General features: G+C 43.6%; 1 protein-coding gene across 1 annotated transcript; it reads left to right on the top strand.

The window, feature by feature from the left end:
* The first annotated feature begins 406 nt into the window (after window positions 1-406).
* Window positions 407-8,001, top strand: LOC133087061 (peptidoglycan recognition protein 3-like). Its single transcript, XM_061183823.1, is given in 6 exon segments — window positions 407-455; window positions 1,629-1,736; window positions 2,620-2,821; window positions 4,997-5,115; window positions 6,367-6,519; window positions 7,799-8,001. Coding segments are annotated over 6 exon segments (834 nt in total).
* Window positions 8,002-22,768: the final 14,767 nt, after the last annotated feature.

A 22,768-nucleotide genomic window follows, 5' to 3' on the forward strand; every position in this document is an offset into this window, starting at 1 on the left:
AGATGTAAAAATATCTACACATGATTTATTCATAATAGCTACTCAGGGATTTTAGAAATTGTTATTATCTATGCTGGAAGGCCTTAGATGAGGCACCGGGCTCCTAGGAGGGACCAAGAGCTCTCAGGGTAATAGGAGGCTGGTGAGGGTGGTGGCTAGACAGAGGTGTTAGCACCCTCACCTTTACTGAGTACCTGCCGAGGGTCAACCCTGTGCTCTGGACCCTGAGAAGCCTCGCCAGGTGCTGGCCCCAGGGGGTGCACAGGTTTGGCGGGGAGGCAGACGGGGGCCATGCAATGGGGTGGGAGCCCTGTTTGAAGGGTGAGGATGGTCGGGCTAACTGTCGGTGTCTCTCCCAGGGCTGTGGTCTATACTCTCCCTGCTAGTGACCTACTTCCACATGAGGATGCTGCTGTGGCTTCTTGTCATCTCTGCTCTGGATCTCGGGGCCTGGGGTGAGTTTTCTTTCACTGGGTCACAAGTGCTTTTGCCATCAGCCCCAGCCTGGTTTCATTTGGAAATCATCCTCTCCAGTGTCCTCACTCCTCCCCACTAGCTATGTTCCCCTTCAGAGCCTGGCTCAGGTGCCCCCACCCCCTGCTGAGATGGGCTCCCATCCTTAGCAGCCCCTCCAGCCTGCCCAGCACACCTTGGCTTCAGTGTCATGGTCAAGTATTTGTTCCTGATGATTTCACAGGACAGAATCTCAGAACCATGGTGGAGACCCTTAACAAACTCATCTTAAAGACAGAGAAACAGGCCACATTGTGGCAGTCACTTGCCCAAGGTCATCTGACAATTTTGGGATGGCTGCAGAGCCTAGTGGTTATCGACACAGCTCTGGGGTCAGACAGCCTGGGTTGGAATGCAAGTCCGCAGCTTAAAACCCGCATCGTCTTAGACAAGTAACCTCTCTGAGCCTCAGTTTCTCATCTGTATAGAGGAAGTAGTTAATTTGCTTTGCTTATCTCACAAAATTGTTTTAAGCCACAAAGCTGATAGTGCCCTTGAAAATGCTTTGTACATTACAGAGCCAGCCTGTGGGAGGTGATGTGGGTGACATTGCTGGTTCTAGTGGCTCTTGCCCCCATGACCTCTGGTACCGAATAGGCAGAGGGGGATGAGGCATGTTTGTGATGATTAATCCTCCATTAATCCTATCTAAAAAAATCTAGTTTGTGAGGGCAGTCACAACGATCTGTAAATTTCTGTATTTCAAGAACCTTGTGTGGATCACTAGGTGCTTAATATATGAATACGTGTTAACGTGATGATGGCCATCTTGGTACATGACACTCTGATCTATTAATATGTATACGAGTGAACTGGGAAAGGCAGAGCTGCTCAGATGAGGAGGCAGGAGAGACTGCACTGAGTCTGAACTGGAGGGAGGCTTGGGGAGGATGGGGAGAGTGAAGGCCTCATTGGGGCAGATGTGAGAGGCAGAGGTGGAGTGAGCCCAGATGCATCCGTGGTTTTCCTCTTCCTTGTTTCCTAGAGGAAGTCAGGTGACTTGGGGAGGCCGAGAGGCTGTTGGCTGGGGGGGCAGGGGGGATGTGGAGCCTCTGCCTAAGAGCTGGTCCAGGTGTTCTCCAAGGACCAGCACCAAGTGCAGTGCTCCTTCCCAGGGGATTCCCCACAGTTGTCTTGGCATGAAACCCAAGCCAGAGGGCTGTCAGAGGAGCTTCTGGACCTGTTTGCTGGCATCTCACAGCTCATTCTCAAGGGTCGCAGTGGTGAGGCCGTTTGGGGGTGGCCGGGGGGCTTCTTAGGGGGCCAGAAGTATTTCTCAGGACGTCACTATGGCTGGGCTGGGTGGGTGGGGTGGGGTGGAACCCCAACTATTCCCCTGGATTGTCCTGAGTCCTTAGGCAAAGGTGGGTTCCAGAAAAGAGAGGAAACCCAGGGAGAAAAGACAAGGGTCCCAGTCCCCAGCTCTCAGGGCGGAAACACTGCATCCCTCAGAGAGCTCCTGGGAGCTCCCAAGTAAGGATAGTGAGGGAGAGCTGGGGAGATCCTGGGTCCTGTGTGGGGCTCTCACGGCCCTGCCCACAGTGTATTTTCATCTGAAGGAGGGAGACCCATACTCAGTGTTCATGGGGCTTCCTGTGGGCTCTGCTGGGGAGAGTGAGGAGAGTGGTTTGAGGAGAGTGGCAGAGCTTTCCTCAGAGAGTCATGTTCTGAGTGGACAGCCGATGAAAGGCAAGTCAGACACCGGGGCAAATGCCAGTGGACACCAAGCATCCCGAGGCGTCCATGCTGACGTGCATCACGAGAAGTGGGCTCAGAACCCTGGGGTTGGGCGGGGGGTGCTGCTGGGACTGCTTTCTGCAGGCAGAGAAGAGGTGAGGATGGGCAAAGTCCTCCAGGGAAGTACAAGGAGGAAGTGTTTGGAGAACAAGGCCACTTGACTTCCCAGGCTGAGTGTGGAGTCTGCATGGGGATTCGTTTTACCCTAAACGGGATATGGAGATGGGAAGGGGTGGCTGTGGTGATGCAGGCCTCCTCCTGGGGCCTCTCCCATCACAGAGGACCCAGGGTGGCCTGGACAGCCTGCGGCAGGCACGGGCAGGACCTTAGCATGCCAGCCTGTGGTTCCCCCCTCGAACCCCCCACCAGGTGCGTCCACCGTTGTCTCCCGCAAGGAGTGGGGGGTGAGATTCCTGACCCACAGGGCCCAGCTGACCCGGCCTGTGGCCTGTGTCATCATGGACCAGCTTACGGGGATAGAGTGCCAGTAGCAGAATGTGTGCAGCTGGAAGCTGCGGGGCCTGCAGTCCCGTTCAGTCTACAACAAAGGCTGGTGCGATGTGGCCTACATGTAAGAGGCTGGTGGGGTCCCCGGAGCCCACATTCGAGTTATCCCTCTGAGGGGGCCTCCTGCTCCCCGTTCTCTGTTTTTCTTAATTTCCCATTCATGTTGCTTTTCTAATGAATTAAAAAATGCTAATACAAACAAAATCCAAAATCCCCCAGGGGTCATGAGGAAGACAGCTCTGAGCCATGTATGTCGATGTGGTCTTGGCCGCTGGGAGCTCCCGGAAAGAAGCAAGAGAGGTCTTGTAATAAGTACAGTCGCCCCCTTGGAGCTCGAAGAAGATTTCAGTTTACAAAGGTCTTTGCAAGTATTACTCAAGTAGGCTCTCCCAGTCACTCTGAGGAATGGGCAGGAGAAATATTACCACCCCTGTGTCACAGGTGAGGATGCTGTGGTCTGGAGAAGTTAGAGAATTTGCTCAAAGTCACTCAACGAGGGAGCATGGACCCAGAACTATTCCCAGACTGCCTCCTAGTCCTGCCTTGTTCCACTTCTGCACACGGATAGGGCTGTTACCCTGAGAGGTACCAGGGACCCTGAAAGGCCACCTCATAGTGCGACTGGGATCCCATAGTGCGACTGGCGGACACCCTGAGGCCCCAACCCGGTCCTCAGACCAATGTCAGCACAGGGTGGGAGGTCAGCCCTACTCCATTCTGGGTCTTCGGTGACTTCAGGGAAGTGTTCTTTCTGTGTTCAGCTTGCTGTGGAAATTCATGACCTATTAAGAGCTGAATATGGCAAGAGTTGTGAAAACATCAGTTTTGAAGACTGAGATATCCCACTGGGGATGCAAGGAGGAGGGCCCCGTGTTAAAAGCAAATGTGTGAGGCAAAGAGATGCTTCCGTTGTGTATTGAGTACCCACTCTGAGGATTATCTGTGGAGTGGAGGCCCACAGCCTCCTCTTTTCCCCTCAAGAATCAGAATATGTATGTATTTGTAGAAGAAGACAGAGAGAGAGAGGGAATGGTGCTCTCCCCCCTGAATTCTAAAGACAAACATAAATGCTTTCTGAATTATCCACTTCGGAAAGGATAACCCACATTTTTGTCTTGATTTATTTTTAGCTGCAAATAAGTAAAAGCAGCTTGAGGCCCCTGTTTTAGCCACCAGAGCCCCTGGGGGCCAGGGTGGGGGGTCTTCCCGTCCACCCTCTGTGGATGCTGTGTTCACTACCGCTCAGCTGCTGTCCCTACCACTAATGCCCCCGCCGCCCCACCATTGTCACTGCTGTGTTGTCTACTTCAGCCACTGCATCTCGAAGTCAGGTTTTTGCAGTGACAGTGTAACAGTCTCGTTTGTACCTTGCAGCTGCTGTAGCCATAGGGGCTATTTTCACATTGAACTGACCAAAGGCTGCAGGGACAGAGCAGCCTGCTGAAAGTACTCCAGCAAAGCCAGGGACATGGCGGACACCCTGAGGCCCCAACCCGGTCCTCAGACCAATGTCAGCACAGGGTGGGAGGTCAGCCCTACTCCATTCTGGGTCTTCGGTGACTTCAGGGAAGTGTTCTTTCTGTGTTCAGCTTGCTGTGGAAATTCATGACCTATTAAGAGCTGAATATGGCAAGAGTTGTGAAAACATCAGTTTTGAAGACTGCAACTGGAAAGTGGAGGACGAGAAATTTATAACGAGGAAGAAAGAAAGGAGGAGGTAAAACAACAAAAAAATAGATACATTGGCTTCAAAAAATAAACTGAGAAAAGGAACATCCTAAACAAATTTCTGTGACAAAGAAGAGCTTAGGAATTCCTAAGGAGAAACTGAAGAAAAAGTTAACACAAAGGAATCCCTGAATTCAGGTTGATTGTTTTCAATGTTCAAGTGCTTGGTCCTGTAATTTAAAAACATGACGAATGAATTCTCATGCCCTTGAAAAATGTCGCACTAATGTTCTCAGGTTCTTGAGAGTCACACATGTGAATTCCACTTTGAACCAAATGAGTATTTTAAAGTGAGGTTCTGGGAAACACATGTAAGCTAAGTCAAAACAAAATTTAAAATATATTCCCACATCTCTTGGAAGTCTAAAATGTGTTATCACCCTCCCTCCCACCGTTATGTCATTGAAGCATAGTATTTTTGAGCCTCTAGAACCCTTTTCCCTTCTGAGGATGGGTGCGAAGTTTCCTGTTACAGGAATTTGCCATTAAATCATGTTTCCTTGCCTGGCAGCTTCCTGGTTGGGGACAATGGCAGGGTGTACAAAGGTGTCGGCTGGAACATCCAAGGCATGCACGCCCAGGGCTACAACAACGTCTCCTTGGGCCTCACTTTCTTTGGCAATAAGCTAGGTAATGGTCATCCCCTCTGTCCCTCTGCCAGGGAGTTGTCTACACTCTCTTCCTCTGCTCCGTTGTCTCAACGCTCTTGTCTTTTCAGCCTACATCATATTGTCCTCTTTTTAAAAAAAAATTATTTATTTATTATTTATTATTTATTTTTGGCTGTGTTGGGTCTTCTGTGCGAGGGCTTTCTCTAGTTGCGGCAAGCTGGGGCCACTCCTCATCGCGATGCGCGGGCCTCTCACCATCACGGCCTGTCCCGTTGCGGAGCACAGGCTCCAGACGCGCAGGCTCAGTAGTTGTGGCTCACGGGCCCAGTTGCTCCGCGGCACGTGGGATCTTCCCAGACCAGGGCCCGAACCTGTGTCCCCTGCACCGGCAGGCAGACTCTCAACCACTGCGCCACCAGGGAAGCCCCATATTGTCCTCTTTGATGATGGCCCCTCTCTTGAAGTTCTTTTCTCCTTTGGATTCTATGACATGCACTTTTTGGTTCTCGTTCTCCTCTCTGGTCTGCACCCCTGTGAGACTGCTGAAGCCACCACTGACACTGCTTGAGTTCACAGTTATTGCCATCACTTCTGGAGTCTGAAGTTGACCCTGAGGCTGGGGCTTCAGAGGCAGGAAAACATGGCTTCTCTCTTCCTCCAGCATCTCCCATTGGTAGAACCCAAGCAGTGGCCAGCAAGCAAGCCTGGGAAATGTAGTTTGCAGGTTTCCAGCCCCTTGCAGAACAAAGGAGAGCACAGAACAGGAATGGAATTAAGAGCCAATAGATAAATAACTGGCACTTGCCAGGACCCTCAACTGCCAACTGGGGCTAGTAATAGCATTTATCTCAGAGGTTTTCTGTGAGGATTACATGAGTTAATGGATGTAAAGAGCGCTTGGCCACATGACTGATTGTAGAGGCTACTAAGTAAATACTGTCACCCTTTTCACCATGCTGGGGCATTCCTGTCTTGGTCAGGTGGGCCTCCCTCTGCATGTAGCTTTCACTGTCTCCCAGTGATTCCACCTAGAGACGGAGAGGATAAAGTTTAGTTTGGCAGTTGGAAGAGATCACCAACTTAGTTTCTAAGAGCTGTGTGCAAGTACTTCCTTGCCTTTCAGCTCCTCTGTCCTGGCTACTGGGCCAGTTTCTGCTCTTCCCACCCATGAGTTATTCAGGCTCAGGTGGTCATCTTGTCTTCCCTCCAGGTCTAGACCAAGTTGAAGCTTCTTGCTGACAGTTCTGTGCTCCATGTCATCCTCTTTCAGGCAGCAGGCCCAGCCCTGCTGCCTTATCAGCCGCAGAGGATCTGATCTTCTATGCCATAAAGAAGGGTCACCTGTCACTCAGGTATATTCAGCCACTTCTCTTGAAAGAAGAGAGCTGCCTGGTCCCTCAACAGCCACTGATGCCCAGGAAAGGTAACGCTCCTGCGTCCTGCCTCACCCTCCTCCCAGTTACCACCCAACTACAGTAGGGAATGCTTTTTCTTACTGGTGTTCATTGGTTTCTTGGACCAAAAACATCTCATGATGAGATCCGGAAAATTCTGAGAGGGCACCTTGCTGGCCTCCTCTCCTTTCCACTAGAACCATATGGCCATGGAACCATGCTTGACATAAATATATATGTACACACATTTTCACTCAATTAGCAAATATTTATGGAATACCAGCCACTCTTCTAGGTACTGAGGATGCAGCAGTGAACAAAACAGAGAAAACTGCACATTTCAGTGGAGAAATATAGAAAATGAAGAAATCGACAAGTCAAATATGTATGATGTCAGGTGGCATGAGGACTATGGAGAAGAATAGAGCATGAAAATGGGGTGGGGTAAATATATATACATATTTGTGTATATTACATGAATACACATAGACATACACAATCTCTGTTACACACACACGTACACACATACACAGACACATTTCTAAATGCAAAAACAAGCCAAATTTCAATATGACCACAGCACTGAGAAAAACTTGAATTCACAGATTACACTGACATGAGTATGAATATTCCAAGAAGTGGGGTAATGAAAATTATGCACTATTTTGGAATGAACAAGCAGCAACCTAAAACCAGTACAATTATAAGCACTTCCAGAAGTTTCACACTCTCTGCTAGAGTGGACCTTTTCTTGGACTCAAGGATACATTTATTAAGCTTTCTTAGTTGTAAATCTCTAAATGAAGTTTCTCTTGCTTTCAGACAGGTGCTATCTTCAATAATGATAACTCTAACATTTGTAGAGTTCTTTAGAGATTTCGAATTATTTCCATATACATGTGATCAGTTCAGAGAGTCAGCTGATTTCTGCATACTGGCCCTGTTACATAAGTACACACACCTGCATTTAGTTGCAATGCATACTCAAGCATGTAGGTATGCTTTATTTTTTGAATAAAATGGCGATGCCTCTGTATGATCAACAGTCCTTTCTCTTCTGTTCACATGCTGGTTTCCATAGTTGTTATCAGAACCTGCAGAATTTGCCTCTGCCCCTTGCTCCAGCCACCTGGCCCAGACAATTGCTATTGGTACCTTCCCAGAATCTCACAGAATCCCACATGTTAGGATGTGCCAGTGGGTGTCAGAGGTTAGGGAGACTGAGGAGTAACCAGCCTGCAGTTGTGAGATTGTCCACATGTGGGTCCAGGTGAATTCCCATCGCCTTGGTTTTTCCCCTCACCACAGCTTGCCCCAATATCATCACAAGGTCAGCTTGGAAAGCCAGACAGACACACTGCCCTACAATGAACCTCCCAGCCAAATATGTCATCATCATCCACACCGTTGGGGCGACCTGCAACATATCCATGGACTGCCGGATCTGTGTCCGAGATATACAGTTCTATCACATGGACACACAGAACTTCTGTGACATCGGATATCAGTAAGTGGGATCGGTGGAAACTTGACCCTCCTTTTCTTCAGGGCTGTAGGAAGGAAGGTTCGGGGAGGGAGCCAATATTTACCGAGCTCTTCCTTTGTGCCAGGCGCTTTACATAAGACATCATATTTTTATTTGTGCAAGATTCTGGACTGAACATCCTTCATTTTTTATTTTTATATTTTTGGCCACGCCACACGGCATGGAGGATCTTAGTTCCCTGACCAGGGATTGAACCCACACCCGCTGTAGTGGAAGCGTGGAATCTTAACCACTGGACTGCCAGGGAAGTCCCTGGACTGAGCATCCTTCAGAGCATAGCAGGGTTGGTTATCTCCCGTGGGTGTGTTCTCCACGAGTGGTTGGGAAGACTCTGAAAAGAAGACTTAAAACAACAGTGATAGGGCTTCCCTGGTGGCACAGTGGTTGAGAATCTGCCTGCCAATGCAGGGGACACGGGTTCGAGCCCTGGTCTGGGAAGATCCCACATGCCGCGGAGCAACTAGGCCCGTGAGCCACAACTACTGAGCCTGCGCGTCTGGAGCCTGTGCTCCGCAACGAGAGAGACCGCGATAGTGAGAGGCCCGCGCACTGCGATGAAGAGTGGCCCCCACTTGCCGCAACTAGAGAAAGCCCTCGCACAGAAACGAAGACCCAACACAGCCATAAATAAATAAATAAATAAATAAAATTAAAAAAAAAAAAACAAACAACAGTGATAAAGCAAGAGTGTGAGACCCTTATGGGAGGCCATTGAAGGACTGTGCCTTTTTAATGCAATCCCTTCCAACCAGCCAGAGACACAGACCCTGTTCACCCGCTACCCCCATCTGGCCCAACCCCAAACTTGCTGTCTCTGATGTTAAAATCCTGCAATACTTCTGGTATTGTTTACTCCATTTACAGACACAGGAATCTTTACTTTCTGGACCACTTTTGCCTCCTCTTTACAGTAGGGACAATATTTTATCTATTTAAAGATATAGAGTGAAATAAAAAAATGTTCTCTTTTGGTTCCTTTTTTTTTAAATTTTTAAATTTTATTTTATTTATTTTTTTATACAGCATGTTCTTATTAGTTATCCGTTTTATACATATTAGTGTGTATATGTCAATCCCAATCTCCCAATTCATCACACCACCATCACCACCCCCCTCCACTTTACCCCCTTGGTGTCCATACGTTTGTTCTCTACATCTGTGTCTCACTACCTGCACTGCAAACCGGTTCATCTGTACCATTTTTCTAGGTTCCACATATATGCGTTAATATACGATATTTGTTTTTCTCTTTCTGACTTACTTCACTCTGTATGACAGTCTCTAGATCCATCCACTTCTCTGCAAATTACCCAATTTTGCTCCTTTTTATGGCTGAGTAATATTCCATTGTATATATGTACCACATCTTCTTTATCCATTCATCTGTCGATGGGCATTTAGGTTGCTTCCATGACCTGGCTATTGTAAATAGTGCTGCAATGAACATTGGGGTGCATGTGTCTTTTTGAATTATGGTTTTCTCTAGGTATATGCCCAGTAGTGGGATTGCTGGGTCATATGGTAATTCTATTTTTAGTTTTTTAAGGAACCTCCATATTGTTCTCCATAGTGGCTGTATCAATTTACATTCTCACCAAGAGTGCAAGAGGGTTCCCTTTTCTCCACACCCTCTCCAGCATTTGCTGTTTGTAGATTTTCTGATGATGCCCATTCTAACTGGTGTGAGGTGATACCTCATTGTAGTTTTGATTTGCATTTCTCTAATAATTAGTGATGTTGAGCAGGTTTTCATGTGCTTCTTGGCCATCTGTATGTCTTCTTTGGAGAAATGTCTATTTATGTCTTCTGTCCATTATTGGATTGAGTTTGTTTTTTTTATATTGAGCTACATGAGCTGGTTATATATTTTGGAGATTAATCCTTTGTCCATTGATTTGTTTGCAAATATTTTCTCCCATTCTGAGGGTTGTCTTTTTGTCTTGTTTGTAGTTTCCTTTGCTTTGCAAAAGCTTTTAAGTTTCATTAGGTCCCATTTGTTTATTTTTGTTTTTATTTCCATTTCTTTAGGAGGTGGATCAAAGAAGATCTTGCTGTGATTTAGGTCAAAGAGTATTCTTCCTATGTTTTCCTCTAAGAGTTTTATAGTGCCCGGTCTTACGTTTAGGTCTCTAATCCATTTTGAGTTTATTTTTGCGTATGGTGTTAGGGAGTGTTCTAATTTCATTCTTTTACATGTAGCTGTCCAGTTTTCCCAGCACCACTTATTGAAGAGGCTGTCTTTTCTCCATTGTATATCCTTGCCTCCTTTGTCATAGATTAGTTGACCGTAGGTGCATAGGTTTATCTCTGGGCTTTCTATCCTGTTCCATTGATCTATATTTCTGTTTTTTGTGCCAATACCATACTGTCTTGATTACTGTATCTTTGTAGTATAGTCTGAAGTCAGGGTGTCTGATTCCTCCAGCTCCGTTTTTTTCCCTCAACACTGCTTTGGCTATTTGGGGTCTTTTGTGTCTCCATACAAAGTTTAAGATTTTTTGTTCTGATTCTGTAAAAAATGTCAATGGTATTTTGATAGGGATTGCATTGAATCTGTAGATTGCTTTGGGTAGTAGAGTCATTTTCACAATGTTGATTCTTCCAATCCAAGAACATGGTATATCTCTCCATCTGTTTGTATCATCTTTAATTTCTTTCATCAGTGTCTTATAGTTTTCTGCATACAGGTCTTTTGTCTCCCTAGGTAGGTTTATTCCTAGGTATTTTATTCTTTTTGTTGCAGTGGTAAATGGGAGTGTTTCCATAATTTCTCTTTCAGATTTTTCATCATTAGTGTATAGGAATGCAAGGGCTTTCTGGGCATTAATTTTGTATCCTGCAACTTTACCAAATTCATTGATTAGCTCTAGTAGTTTTCTGGTGACATCTTTAGGATTCTTTATGTATAGTATCATGTCATCTGCAAACAGTGACAGTTTTACTTCTTCTTTTCTGATTTGGATTCCTTTTATTTCTATTTCTTCTCTGATTGCTGTAGCTAAAACGTCCAAAACAATGTTGAATAATAGTGGTGAGAGTGGGCAACCTTGTCTTGTTCCTGATCTTAGTGGAAATGGTTTCAGTTTTTCACCATTGAGGACAATGTTGGCTGTGGGTTTGTCATATATGGCCTTTATTGTGTTGAGATAATTTCCCTCTATGCCTACTTTCTGGAGGGTTTTTATCATAAATGGGTGTTGAATTTTGTCAAAAGCTTTTTCTGCATCTATTGAGATGATCATATGGTTTTTATTCTTCAGTTTGTTAATATGGTGTATCACATTGACTGATTTGTGTATATTGAAGAATCCTTGTATTCCTGGGATAAACCCCACTTGATCATGGTTTATGATCTTTTTAATGTGCTGTTGGATTCTGTTTGCTAGTATTTTGTTGAGGATTTTTGCATCAATATTCATCAGTGATATTGGCCTGTAGTTTTCTTTCTTTGTGACATCTTTGTCTGGTTTTGGTATCAGGGTGATGGTGGCCTCATAGAATGAGTTTGGGAGTGTTCCTTCCACTGCACATTTTTGGAAGAGTTTGAGAAGGATGGGTGTTAGTTCTTCTGTAAATGTTTGATAGTATTTGCCTGTGAAGCCATCTGGTCCTGGACTTTTGTTTGTTGGAAGATTTTTAATCACAGTTTCAATTTCATTACTTGTGATTGGTCTGTTCATATTTTCTATTTCTTCCTGGTTCAGTCTTGGAAGGTTATACCTTTCTAAGAACTTGTCCATTTCTTCCAGATTATCCGTTTTATTGGCATAGAGTTGCTTGTAGTAGTCTCTTAGGATGCTTTGTATTTCTGTGGTGTCCATTGTAACTTCTCCTTTTTCATTTCTAATTTTATTGATTTGAGTCCTCTCCCTCTTTTTCTTGTTGAGTCTGGCTAATGGTTTATCAATTTTGCTTATCTTCTCAGAGAAGCAGCTTTTAGTTTTATTGATCTTTGCTATTGTTTTCTTTGTTTCTATTTCATTTATTTCTGCAATGATCTTTATGAATTCTTTCCTTCTGCTAACTTTGGGTTTTGTTTGTTCTTCTTTCTCTAGTTCCTTTAGGTGTAAAGTTAGATTGTTTATTTGAGATTTTTCTTGTTTCTTGAGGTAGGCTTGTATTGCTATAAACTTCCCTCTTAGAACTGCTTTTGCTGCATCCCATAGGTTTTGGACTGTCGTGTTTCGTTGTCATTTGTCTCTAGGTATTTTCTGATTTCCTCTTTGATTTCTTCAGTGATCTCTTGGTTATTTAGTAACGTATTGTTTAGCCTCCACGTGTTTGTGTGTTTTACGTTTTTTTCTGCTGTAATTGGTTTCCAATCTCATAACGTTGTGGTCAGAAAAGATGCTTGATATGATTTCAATTTTCTTAAATTGACTGAGGCTTGATTTGTGACCCAAGATGTGATCTATCCGGGAGAATGTTCCGTGCGCACTTGAGGAGAAAGTGTAATCTGCTGTTTTTGGATGGAATGTCCTATAAATATCAATTAAATCTATCTGGTCTATTGTGTCATTTAAAGCTTGTGTTTCTTTATTAATTTTCTGTTTGGATGATCTGTCCATTGGTGTAAGTGAGGTGTTAAAGTCCCCCACTATTATTGTATTACTGTCAGTTTCCTCTTTTATAGCTGTTAGCAGTTGCCTTATGTATTGAGGTGCTCCTATGTTGGGTGCATATATATTTATAATTGTTATATCTTCTTCTTGGATTGATCCCTTGATCATTATGTAGTGTCCTTCCTTGTCTCTTGTAACATTCTTTATTTTAAAGTCTATTTTATCTGATATGAGTATAGCTACTCCAGCTTTCTTTTGATTTCCATTTGCATGGGATATCCTTTTCCATCCCCTCACTTTCAGTCTGTATGTGTCCTTGGGTCTGAAGTGGGTCTCTTGTAGACAACATATATATAGGTCTTGTTTTTGTATACATTCAGCTAGCCTGTGTCTTTTGGTTGGAGCATTTAATGCATTCATGTTTAAGGTAATTATCCATATGTATGTTCCTATTACCATTCTCGTAATTGTTATGGGTTTGTTTTTGTAGCTCCTTTTCTTGTCTTGTGTTTCCCACTTAGAGAAGTTCCTTTAGCATTTGTTGTAGAGCTGGTTAGGTGGTGCTGAATTCTCTTAGCTTTTGCTTTTCTGTAAAGCTTTTGATTTCTCCATTGAATCTGAATGAGATCCTTGCTGGGTAGAGTAATCTTGGTTGTCGGTTCTTCCCTTTCATCACTTTAAATATGTCATGCCATTCCCTTCTGGCTTGTAGATTTTCTGCTGAGAAATCAACTGTTAACATTATTGGAGTTCCCTTGTGTGTTATTTGTCGTTTTTCCCTTGTTGCCTTCAATAATTTTTCTTTGTCTTTAATTTTTGTCAATTTGATTACTATCTATCTCAGCATGTTTCTCCTTGGGCTTATCCTGTCTGGGATTCTCTGCACTTCCTGGACTTGGGTGGCTATTTTCTTTCTCATGTTAGGGAAGTTTTCAACTATAATCTCTTCAAATATTTTCTTGGGTCCTTTCTCTCTCTCTCCTCCTTCTGGGACCCCTATAATGCGAATGTTGTTGCATTTAATGTTGTCCCAGATGTCTCTTAGGCTGTCTTTATTTCTTTTCATTCTGTTTCATGGCAGTGAATTCCACCATTCTGCCTTCCAGGTCACTTATCCGTTCTTCTGCCTCAGTTATTCTGCTATTGATTCCTTCTAGTGTATTTTTCATTTCAGTTATTGTATTGTTCATCTCTGTTTGTTCTTTAATTCTTCTATCTGTTTTTAAAACATTTCTTACATATTCTCAATCTTTGCCTCCATTCTTTTTCTGAGGTCCTGGATCATTTTCACTATCACTATTCTGAATTCTTTTCCTGGAAGTTTGCCTATCTCCACTTCATTTAGTTGTTTTTCTGGGGTTTTATCTTGTTCCCTCATCTGGTACAATGTCCTCTGCTTTTTCATTTTGTCTATCTTTCTGTGAATGTGGTTTTCCTTCCACAGGCTGCAGAATTGTAGTTCTTCTTGCTTCTGCTGTCTGCCCCCTGGTGGATCTTAACTCTGTTCTTAATTAGCTTCCCTCTCTTAGTGCTTTTACGTGCACATGATGGGGTTCACACTGTGAGTGTGCATCTTCTGGTACCATGGCCCCTTAGCCCTTCAAGTTAGCTTTGGTACACTGGCCTGTTACTGAAGCTGGCATGTAGAGATAGCATTGTATTTATATAGTAAGCCAAATAGAACTTGTATCAGGACTTTTCTGATGGATGCACTGCTTGTGCAGGGTGGACGGAGCTTCACGATCTGTACACTTCTGGTGTTTGAGGATGTTAAAGGTGTGTTGCTGCTTAAAACCACACGGAATCTTGGTTTAGATTCTAGTTCCTATGAAGCCAAGGATGCTTGTTTAACCCTTTTGGTTTTCTATTCTGTCAAGTTTAGGTAATAATGAAATTTTCTGTATTGGTATTTAAAGGAAAAAGAGAGGGAGAACTTACAATGTTACACATAAATTGAAGTATAAAATACCCACATATTTTCACACTGAGTAAGCTAAAGGCAACTAATATTGCCCCTCCTTAGGGAGGTCTTCATCTGTAGATGGGTGGGAATGAGACGAGGGAGAGTCACCAGGGAACTGACATGAGGTGGTCATGGGCTGTGGACCTCAGGGCTTAACTCTGTCTGAAATGTCCTCCTCCGCCTCCTCCATTTCTTTGCCTTGTCAAGTCCTATTCATCCTTCAGTTCCCAGTCTAAATGTTATGTGTTCAGAGATGAACCCACCCACACCCCTCCTCCCCCACAGCTATACACTCATTCAGAAACTTGCCCCTTTCCAACACTTCACGATTTGGAACTGTATCTTTAATTCTGCTGTTATTTTATACCTGTCTTCCTCACTAGACTTCCCCAGTGTACCCCCAGCTCCTGGGATGGTGTCGGTACACTAGCACATAATAGTAGCCTAATAAATATTTGTGGAATGAATGAAAGTCCTCAGTATCTTTTCTGCAACTGTGGGGTTGGATCAGGTGACCTGGGCGTTTTCCACATCTGAGATGCCTTGGGGTCTGAGGGTCCCAGTAAGGGTTCTGAGTCCTGTGGCTCTTGGGGTGGAGGGTGGGTGAAGGAACGGCAGCAGAAAGGAGCTGGAGCCCCACCCTGGTTGGGCCGGTAGGTGGTGCAGGTGAGCTGGCTCCCTGGCAGGGGCTTGGGGGACTGGGAGTCACTGGTGGGTGTGGGGTTAGAGCACCTTTGCCAGAGCTGAATACCTGGACCTGCTGGGTGAGGAGGCGGGGTGCCCAGCTGGTGCAGATGCAGGAAGGAAGGGAGAATGCCTGGAGATGCAAACGTGCTGGGGCACTGGCTGCAGGGGTGTGTTGGGTGTTGGAGTCCTGGTACTTCTGGCAATAAAACCACTCTTGGCACATCAGGATGTAGAGTGGCAAGGCGGCCTCTCCTGAGACTTGGAGATCCGAGAGGTGCCCCGCCCCACCTCCCAGAGGGGTTTCCAGTGCTGCCTTGGGACAAGTCTCCTACTTGCTCTTGGTCAGCTCCTGCTCCCACTGTTCTCACAAATATTCTCACATCTCACTTCCTTCCTCAAGCTTCCATCCCAACACTCTTACTCTCAGCAGAGAAAATTGGGGCCCATCCAGCAAGACCTCTCTCAACTTCCTGTGACCTTGCAAATGTTCCTGCAACTGTATTCCCACATGCAGTTCTTCACATTTTTTCTTTCTTCACATCAGCCTCAGAAGGTGATGAGTCCCCTCTTCGGTTAAGGTCCAACTCTTTGCTTCTTCCTTTAATTTCCTTCTGTTCATGGTCTTTTGGGACCTCTCTTTTAACTCATCACCTTTACCTCTCAAATTGATATTTATAGCCAAAACACCTTTCCTTAACACTAGGTTAAAATTCTAACTCTGGTCGTATCTCCACTTGGCTATCTAGTAGCACTGACAATTTTGATGTGTAAATCTGAGCTCCTGGTCTTTCCTCTGAAACTGCTCACACTGCTGTCTTCCCCATCTCAGCAAGTGGATGCCATGCTTCTAGTTGCCCAGGCCCAAAATCCCTGGGGCCATCACTGACTCCTTTTTTTCTCTCATTCCCCTCACCCGGCTGGCTCTCCCTTCAAAATATATTCAGAATTCAGCTGCTTCTCATGGAAGGTCCCTGGCTACCATGCTGGTTCCATGCATCATCGTGTATCACTTGAAATGTTATGATGGCCTCCTAATTGGACTCCCTGATTCTGCCATCCTCCAGGCCTGGAGGAGGAGGCTCCTATTCTCAACACAGAAGCTCGAGAGAACCTGTTAAGATCCAACCAAGTCAGACCATGTCTTTCCTCTACTCAGAACACTCTGATGGTTTCTCTCCCATGTCACTCAGAGTAAGAGCCAAAGTCCTTACTCTGGCCTGAAAGGTCCTACTCAATCTTGCTCCTCGTTTTGCCTCTGACTGTATCTCCTACTATTTCTCCCCTCTCTTGCTGTGCTCCAGCCTCACTGGCCTCCCCCTGCACCTCCAGCACACTCTACCTCCAGTGAGCTTGTTTCATACATTTGTAATACAGTTAGATTAAAGAAAATACATCCTGTGTTCTATCTTGGAACTGTGCCTACCTCCTAAATGATTTTAAAAAGGTTTGCATGCATTTAGGATCATTCTTTGTGCTGTATGGTTCAATGGGTTTTGCCAAGTGCACAGTCAAGTTTCATAATTGCAATGTCATGCAGAGTAGTTTCACTTCCCTAAAAATCCTTTGTAGTTCACCTACTCAACACCTCCCCACCCCCCAAGAAACCCTGAACCCCTGGCAACCATTGATCTTTTTACTGTCTCTATAGTTTTGTCTTTTTCAGAATGTCATATAATTGGAAGCATACAGTATATAGCCCTTTCAGACTGGCTTCTTTCCCTTATTAATATGCATTTAAGGTTCAGCCATGTCTTCTCCTGGCTTGATAGCTTGTTTCTTTTTAATTGCTGAATAATATTCCATTGTACGGACATACTACATATTGTTTAACTGTTCACCTATTGAAGGACATCTTGGTTGCCTCCAGTTTTTGCTGATTATGAACAAAGCTGCTATAAATATTTCCATGCAAATTTTTCTGTGAATATGTTTTCAAGTCAATTGGATAGATCCCTAGATGCATGATTGTTAGATAAAATGGTAAGACTATGTTTAACTCTGTAAGAAACTGCCAAACTATCTTCCAAAAGAGCTATATCATTTTGTGTTCCCAATGCATTCAGCAATGAGTGAAAATTCCTGTTGCTCCACATCCTCACTAGCTTAGTTTTTTGGATTCTAGGCATTCAAATAGGTGTGTAGTGGTATCTTGCTATAATTTTAGCTTGCCATTCCCTAATGACAAATGATAGCATCTTTTCATATGCTTATTTGTCATCTCTATCTCTTTTTTTGTGCAAAGTCTGTTTAGATATTTTGTCCATTTTAAAATTGGATTGTTTGTTTTCTTGTTGAGCTTTAAGAGTTCTTTACATATTTTGGATACAAGTCCTTTATTAGATATATGTTTTGCAAATGTTTTCTCCCAGTCTGTGGCTTGTCTTTTCATTCTCTTATCATTGTCATTCACAGAGTAGAAATTTTTAATTTTAATGAAGTCTAATTTATCAATTTTTCTTTCATGAATTGTGCTTTTGATGTTGTGTCTAAATAAATTGCCAAACTCAAGGTCACATAGATTTTTCTCCTATATTTTCTTCTAGAAGGTTTACAGTTTTCCATTTTACATTTAGGTCTAGGATTCATTTAGAGTTATTTTTGTGAAAGGTGTGAAGTCTGTGTCTAGGTTCTTTTTTTTTTTTTCTCTTGCATATAGACTATCTAATGGTTCCAGCATAATTTCTTTCTTTCTTTTTCTTTTTTTGCACTCAATTTTTCATCATTTATTTTGTTGGAAATAATTTTGTGAACTAGTCAACAATAAAATCAGGAAAAGCAAATAAACAAAAACAACAGTTTAGTGCTTAAATTCACAAGGTTCTGGAATCAGATGGTTTGACTTTCCTGGCTTGTCTGCTTACTATCTTTCTGGTATTAAGCAAGTTACCTAATGCCTCTGTTCCTCAGTTCACTTATCTGGTAGTGTTAGTAATAACTCTGTTGGGAGGAATGAAGAAGTTAATATGCATAAAGCTCTATGAGTAACACTTGGAAACTGATGTCAATATGTATAAATTATTATTAAGATTCAGCATTATCAATTTTTAAAAATGTCTCAGATCTTCTTGGATTTGAATTAGTTTTAAGAATCATCACCATTGTTAGGCTTAGGAGGTTATGAAACAATAAGATGTTAAGCAGGTTAAACAGGAGTTGGTCATTATATTGTCACCTCTTAATCACTTATTCTCTGACTTCACTGTTTTATAAATCAACCATGCTCTCCTAATTATCAAAACCCGGATGCATCTTACTCAACGTTGCTTCAGCGTTTGGCCAGCACAATTTCTTAAAAAGACTATCTCTTGTTCATTGAATTGTCTTTATTCCTTTGTTAAAGATAAGTTGACTATATCTGTGTGGGTCTATTTCTGGGCTCTCTATTGTGTTCTATTGATCTATGTATCTATTCTTTTGCCAATACCACACAGCCTTGATTGCTGTAGCTTTACAACAAGTCTTGAAGTTAGGTAGTGTAAGTCTTCCAGCTTCAGTCATCTCCTTCACTATTGTGTTGGCTATTCTGGGTGTTTTGTCTTTCTGTATAAACTTTAGAACCAGTTTGGCAATATATCCAAAATATCTTGCCAAAATTTGTTTGGGATTACATTAAATCTATAGATAAAGTTGGAAAGAATGGCCATTTTAACAATACTGAGTCTTCTAATCTATGAACACAGAATATCTCTCCATTTATTTAGATCATTTTTTTCATCAGAATTGGGTAGTTTTCTGCATATGCATCCTATACCTATGTAGTTAGATTTATACCTAAATATTTTATTGGTTTTGCTGCTATTGTAAATTGTATATTTCAAATTCCAATTGTTCATTTCTGGTATAGAGGAAAGCAATTGACTTTTGTATATTAACCTTGTATCCTTTTATATATTAACCTTGTATCCTTTTGTATATTAACCTTATAACCTTGTATCCTGTGACTTTTCTACACTTCTTAGTTCCAGGAGGGTGTTTGTTTGTTTGTTTGTTTGTTTTTTGTTTTGTTTTGTTTTTGTCAATTCTTTGGGATTTTCTACATAGACAATCCTGCCATTTGAGAACACAGACCATTTTATTTCTGTGGACTTTGAAACACATGTTGACAGCATTCTACACCAGCTGCTCAATGTGGTACCGGGGGAGAATTTTTTTTTTGTCATTTGCAGGGGTCTGTCCTAAGTACAGAAATCAAAGTTCTTATGCAAGGGGAAGTGTAAAAGGTGGCATTTCTGAGAGATCAACCCTAGAATGGTGTAATTTCAATGTTTTCATTGAAATTTTATCTTGGGGGTAACAGAGAACCATCAAAGGGCTGACAGGCCATATGTGTTTTTTTGTTCGCTTGATTGAGATTTGGAGCTGTATTCTGAAATCCGAGTTTGCAGATTATACCAAGCTTTCCTTGGCAGAGAAAACCCAAATAGATAGGAGCCACAGTGAGGGAACATGCTTGTCCTGGGTTTCCTCTTGCCTTGCTGGCTACCTCTTATCACCCTCCTCCACAAGTTCTTTTCCTCCAGCTGCTTGGAATATTGACATTCCCCAAAGCTCCGTCCCTGTGCCTCTTGTCTTTTCCCTCTACTGCTCCACAGATTATCTCATCCACTGTCATAGTTTTAACCTCTCATCTACTGAGAATGCTTAATTCTGTGGGTCCAGCCAAGATCCTTTTCTGAGCTCCAGATGCACACGTGTAATGGCTGTGTGATGGCCATCCCAGGGCGCCCATGTCCAGGAGCGAATGTAACTTCTTTCCCCAAAAGTATTTCCCAAGCTGGAAAACTTCATGTCACTCTTTTCCCCTCTGCTTCATCCACACCAAGTGTGGGAGGCAGTATTGTTACTGGCTCAATGCTTATACTTGGGACAGAGCTGGGGCCAAATCTAAGCCTCTGTTTACAGATCCGAAAAATAGAATATACAAACGCATAACTTCTGAGGCTCTTGTGAGGACTGAATGAGATAACGCAGATGAAGTGCCTAATATCATCCAAGGGCATAATAGGCCTAAATAACTATGAACTATTATTTACAAGCAGTTAGCTGGAAGTCTTATGGTTTTGAGTTCAGAAATGTCCCCTGACTCTAATCTCTTCCTTCCTTTCCCATGCCAAGGCCTGAGTTAATGTCATCATTTCTCACCCAAGCACTTCATGAGTCACATTATTGGCTATTCATTTCTCATACTGCTGATGATGTAATCTTTCTTAAAAACAAAAGGAAAGCAAACGAACAAAAAACATGTCTAACCTGTTAGGCCTTGCTGGTTCCTTTTATCCGTAGGATAAAATCGAAACATGTTTCGGCATACCAGACCCTTCACTCTGCACGTTCAGCTCTCCTAGTCTGCATCCACTCCCTTCCTTGTTTCCTTGGTTCTCTCCTGACTCAGCCAACACGCCTGTTCCCTGAACTTACCAGACCCACTCTCAGGTCAGTAAGAGTGTGAATGTGCTGTTCTGTCTCTTTGGGGGTTTCTCCCCTCGCTCCTCTTAAAATAATGGCTCTTAAAAATGCAGCACAAACGTCACATCTTCTGTTCATCCCTCCTCAGTCATCCAAGACAGAGATTCCCTGTCCTTCATCTAAGATTTGATACCCTGGGAACTCTTGCTTTTCATGTTGTGTTGGATTTTGGCTTATTTCTCTATATCACCTGTGAGGTTGTAAGCTTTTGAGGACAGAATACAGTGTCATATTTTGTGATGTACCCTCAACTCCTAAGGGATCATAAACATTTGTGGCATGATTAATAAACTAATGATATTGTTGGTCTACATGGTTGTCTCCCCACTGGAACTTGAACTCCGAAAGGGCTAAGATCTGTATGTCGTTCATTTTTGTGTCTTTAGCGCCTAGCTGGGTTCCTGAATGTCATAGTTGCTTAATAGCTTGTGTGAGTGAACGGGAAAGTGAGAGCTGAATGTCCTCATGGATAAGGGCACGGGGATGCCCTCAGGTTAAAATTGCTCAGCTGATACTTAGAGGGTGGGGGCTCAGGCTGAGTTAGCCCTCAGCAAGGGACCTGGGAGTTTCTCTTGGGGGTTCCTTGGAATAGAATTGCCTTCCTCCATGGGAAATGACTTCCTGGTTTCTCCCTCCGCTCGCCATTCCTGCACCTACACATTCTTCCTCTACCGTAATGGGTTTTTCCTTGAGTTTAAGATGATGACCACAGTTAAAATAAACAACAAAACAATAGAAATAAAAATAAACCTGGTGCTTTTGGATAGATTAACTAATCTCTCTGAGCCTCAGTTTCTTCATCTGTACCTGTAAGATGGTTGCTGTGGGAAATTTGTTCTGTTTTCTACAGTGATGGAGTGACAACCTTTTTAGTAAAAGGAAATTGTTGGTCTCAGCTAACAGATTTTTATTTCTCTTAATATTTTGGTGTTTTCTTAAAAGATCAAGTGGCCTCAGAAAGGGGACAACCAAGTGGCTCTCAATAAGTGCCAATGAGGAGCCCAAGGTGGCTCAGCTCGAAAGGGCACAGGGTAGGGTCTGCAAACTCAAGCCTGTCTGACTTCAAAGCCAGTGCACTTTCCTCTACCTTAACGTCCTCTAGTCTTAGGGACACTCTACCCCTTTTTTTTGTGGAAACTATGACTGAACCCAGTGAGCCTTTGTCAGAGAATGCTAATCACCCACGAGGCTATCTGTACAGCCCCGAGACCGAATGAGGCAAACTCTTGCTAGAGTGGAAAGGAACCCTCAAACCTTGGGGTTGGAGAGGCTCCAAATGATGGAGATAATGTGCAGTGCCAGCTGTTCACCAGCAGAGGGCCGACGAGTCTGCCCGTGTTCTTGTGTGGCAAGCAGGAACACTGGAACGTTGTCAGGAACTCTTAGGTTGGTTGAGATCATAAGGCAGCAACCACAATATCCTTCCATCTAGACAGAGATTAGAGCTGTAAGCTCCACAGTGGCCATGTGAGGTGGACTTTATTGCCCCCATTTTACAGAGGCTCAGATAGGTTGAGTGGTCTGTCCAAAGTCACACAGCCTTGCAAACCCTTGATCCCCAAATCCAGTTATTTTACTGCACATCTTGGGCTCTTTCTGGCACATCACACTGGCTCTTTGGTAGATCTGACAATTTTGTAAATATATATATATATTTCCACACACTTAATTCTACCTCCTATTTACCTGCCCAGTCCACCAAATAACTGGCTGCATTTGAAATTCCCAGTGACAAGGAACTCACTACCTCCAAATGCTTTCTTCAGGAGCAGAGGGAACAGCTTTTTTTTTTTTTTAAGATTTATTTTTTTATTGATTGATTGATTGATTGATTGATTGCTATGTTGGGTCTTTGTTTCTGTGCTAGGGCTTTCTCTAGTTGTGGCAAGTGGGGGCCACTCTTCATCGCAGTGCACGGGCCTCTCACTATCGTGGCCTCTCTTGTTGCGGAGCACAGGCTCCAGACGCGCAGGCTCAGTAGTTGTGGCTCACGGGCCCAGTTGCTCCGCGGCATGTGGGATCTTCCCAGACCAGGGCGCGAACCCGTGTCCCCT

This window comes from Eubalaena glacialis, chromosome 3 (genome assembly GCF_028564815.1).
Source record: "Eubalaena glacialis isolate mEubGla1 chromosome 3, mEubGla1.1.hap2.+ XY, whole genome shotgun sequence".
Lineage (NCBI taxonomy): Eukaryota > Metazoa > Chordata > Mammalia > Artiodactyla > Balaenidae > Eubalaena > Eubalaena glacialis.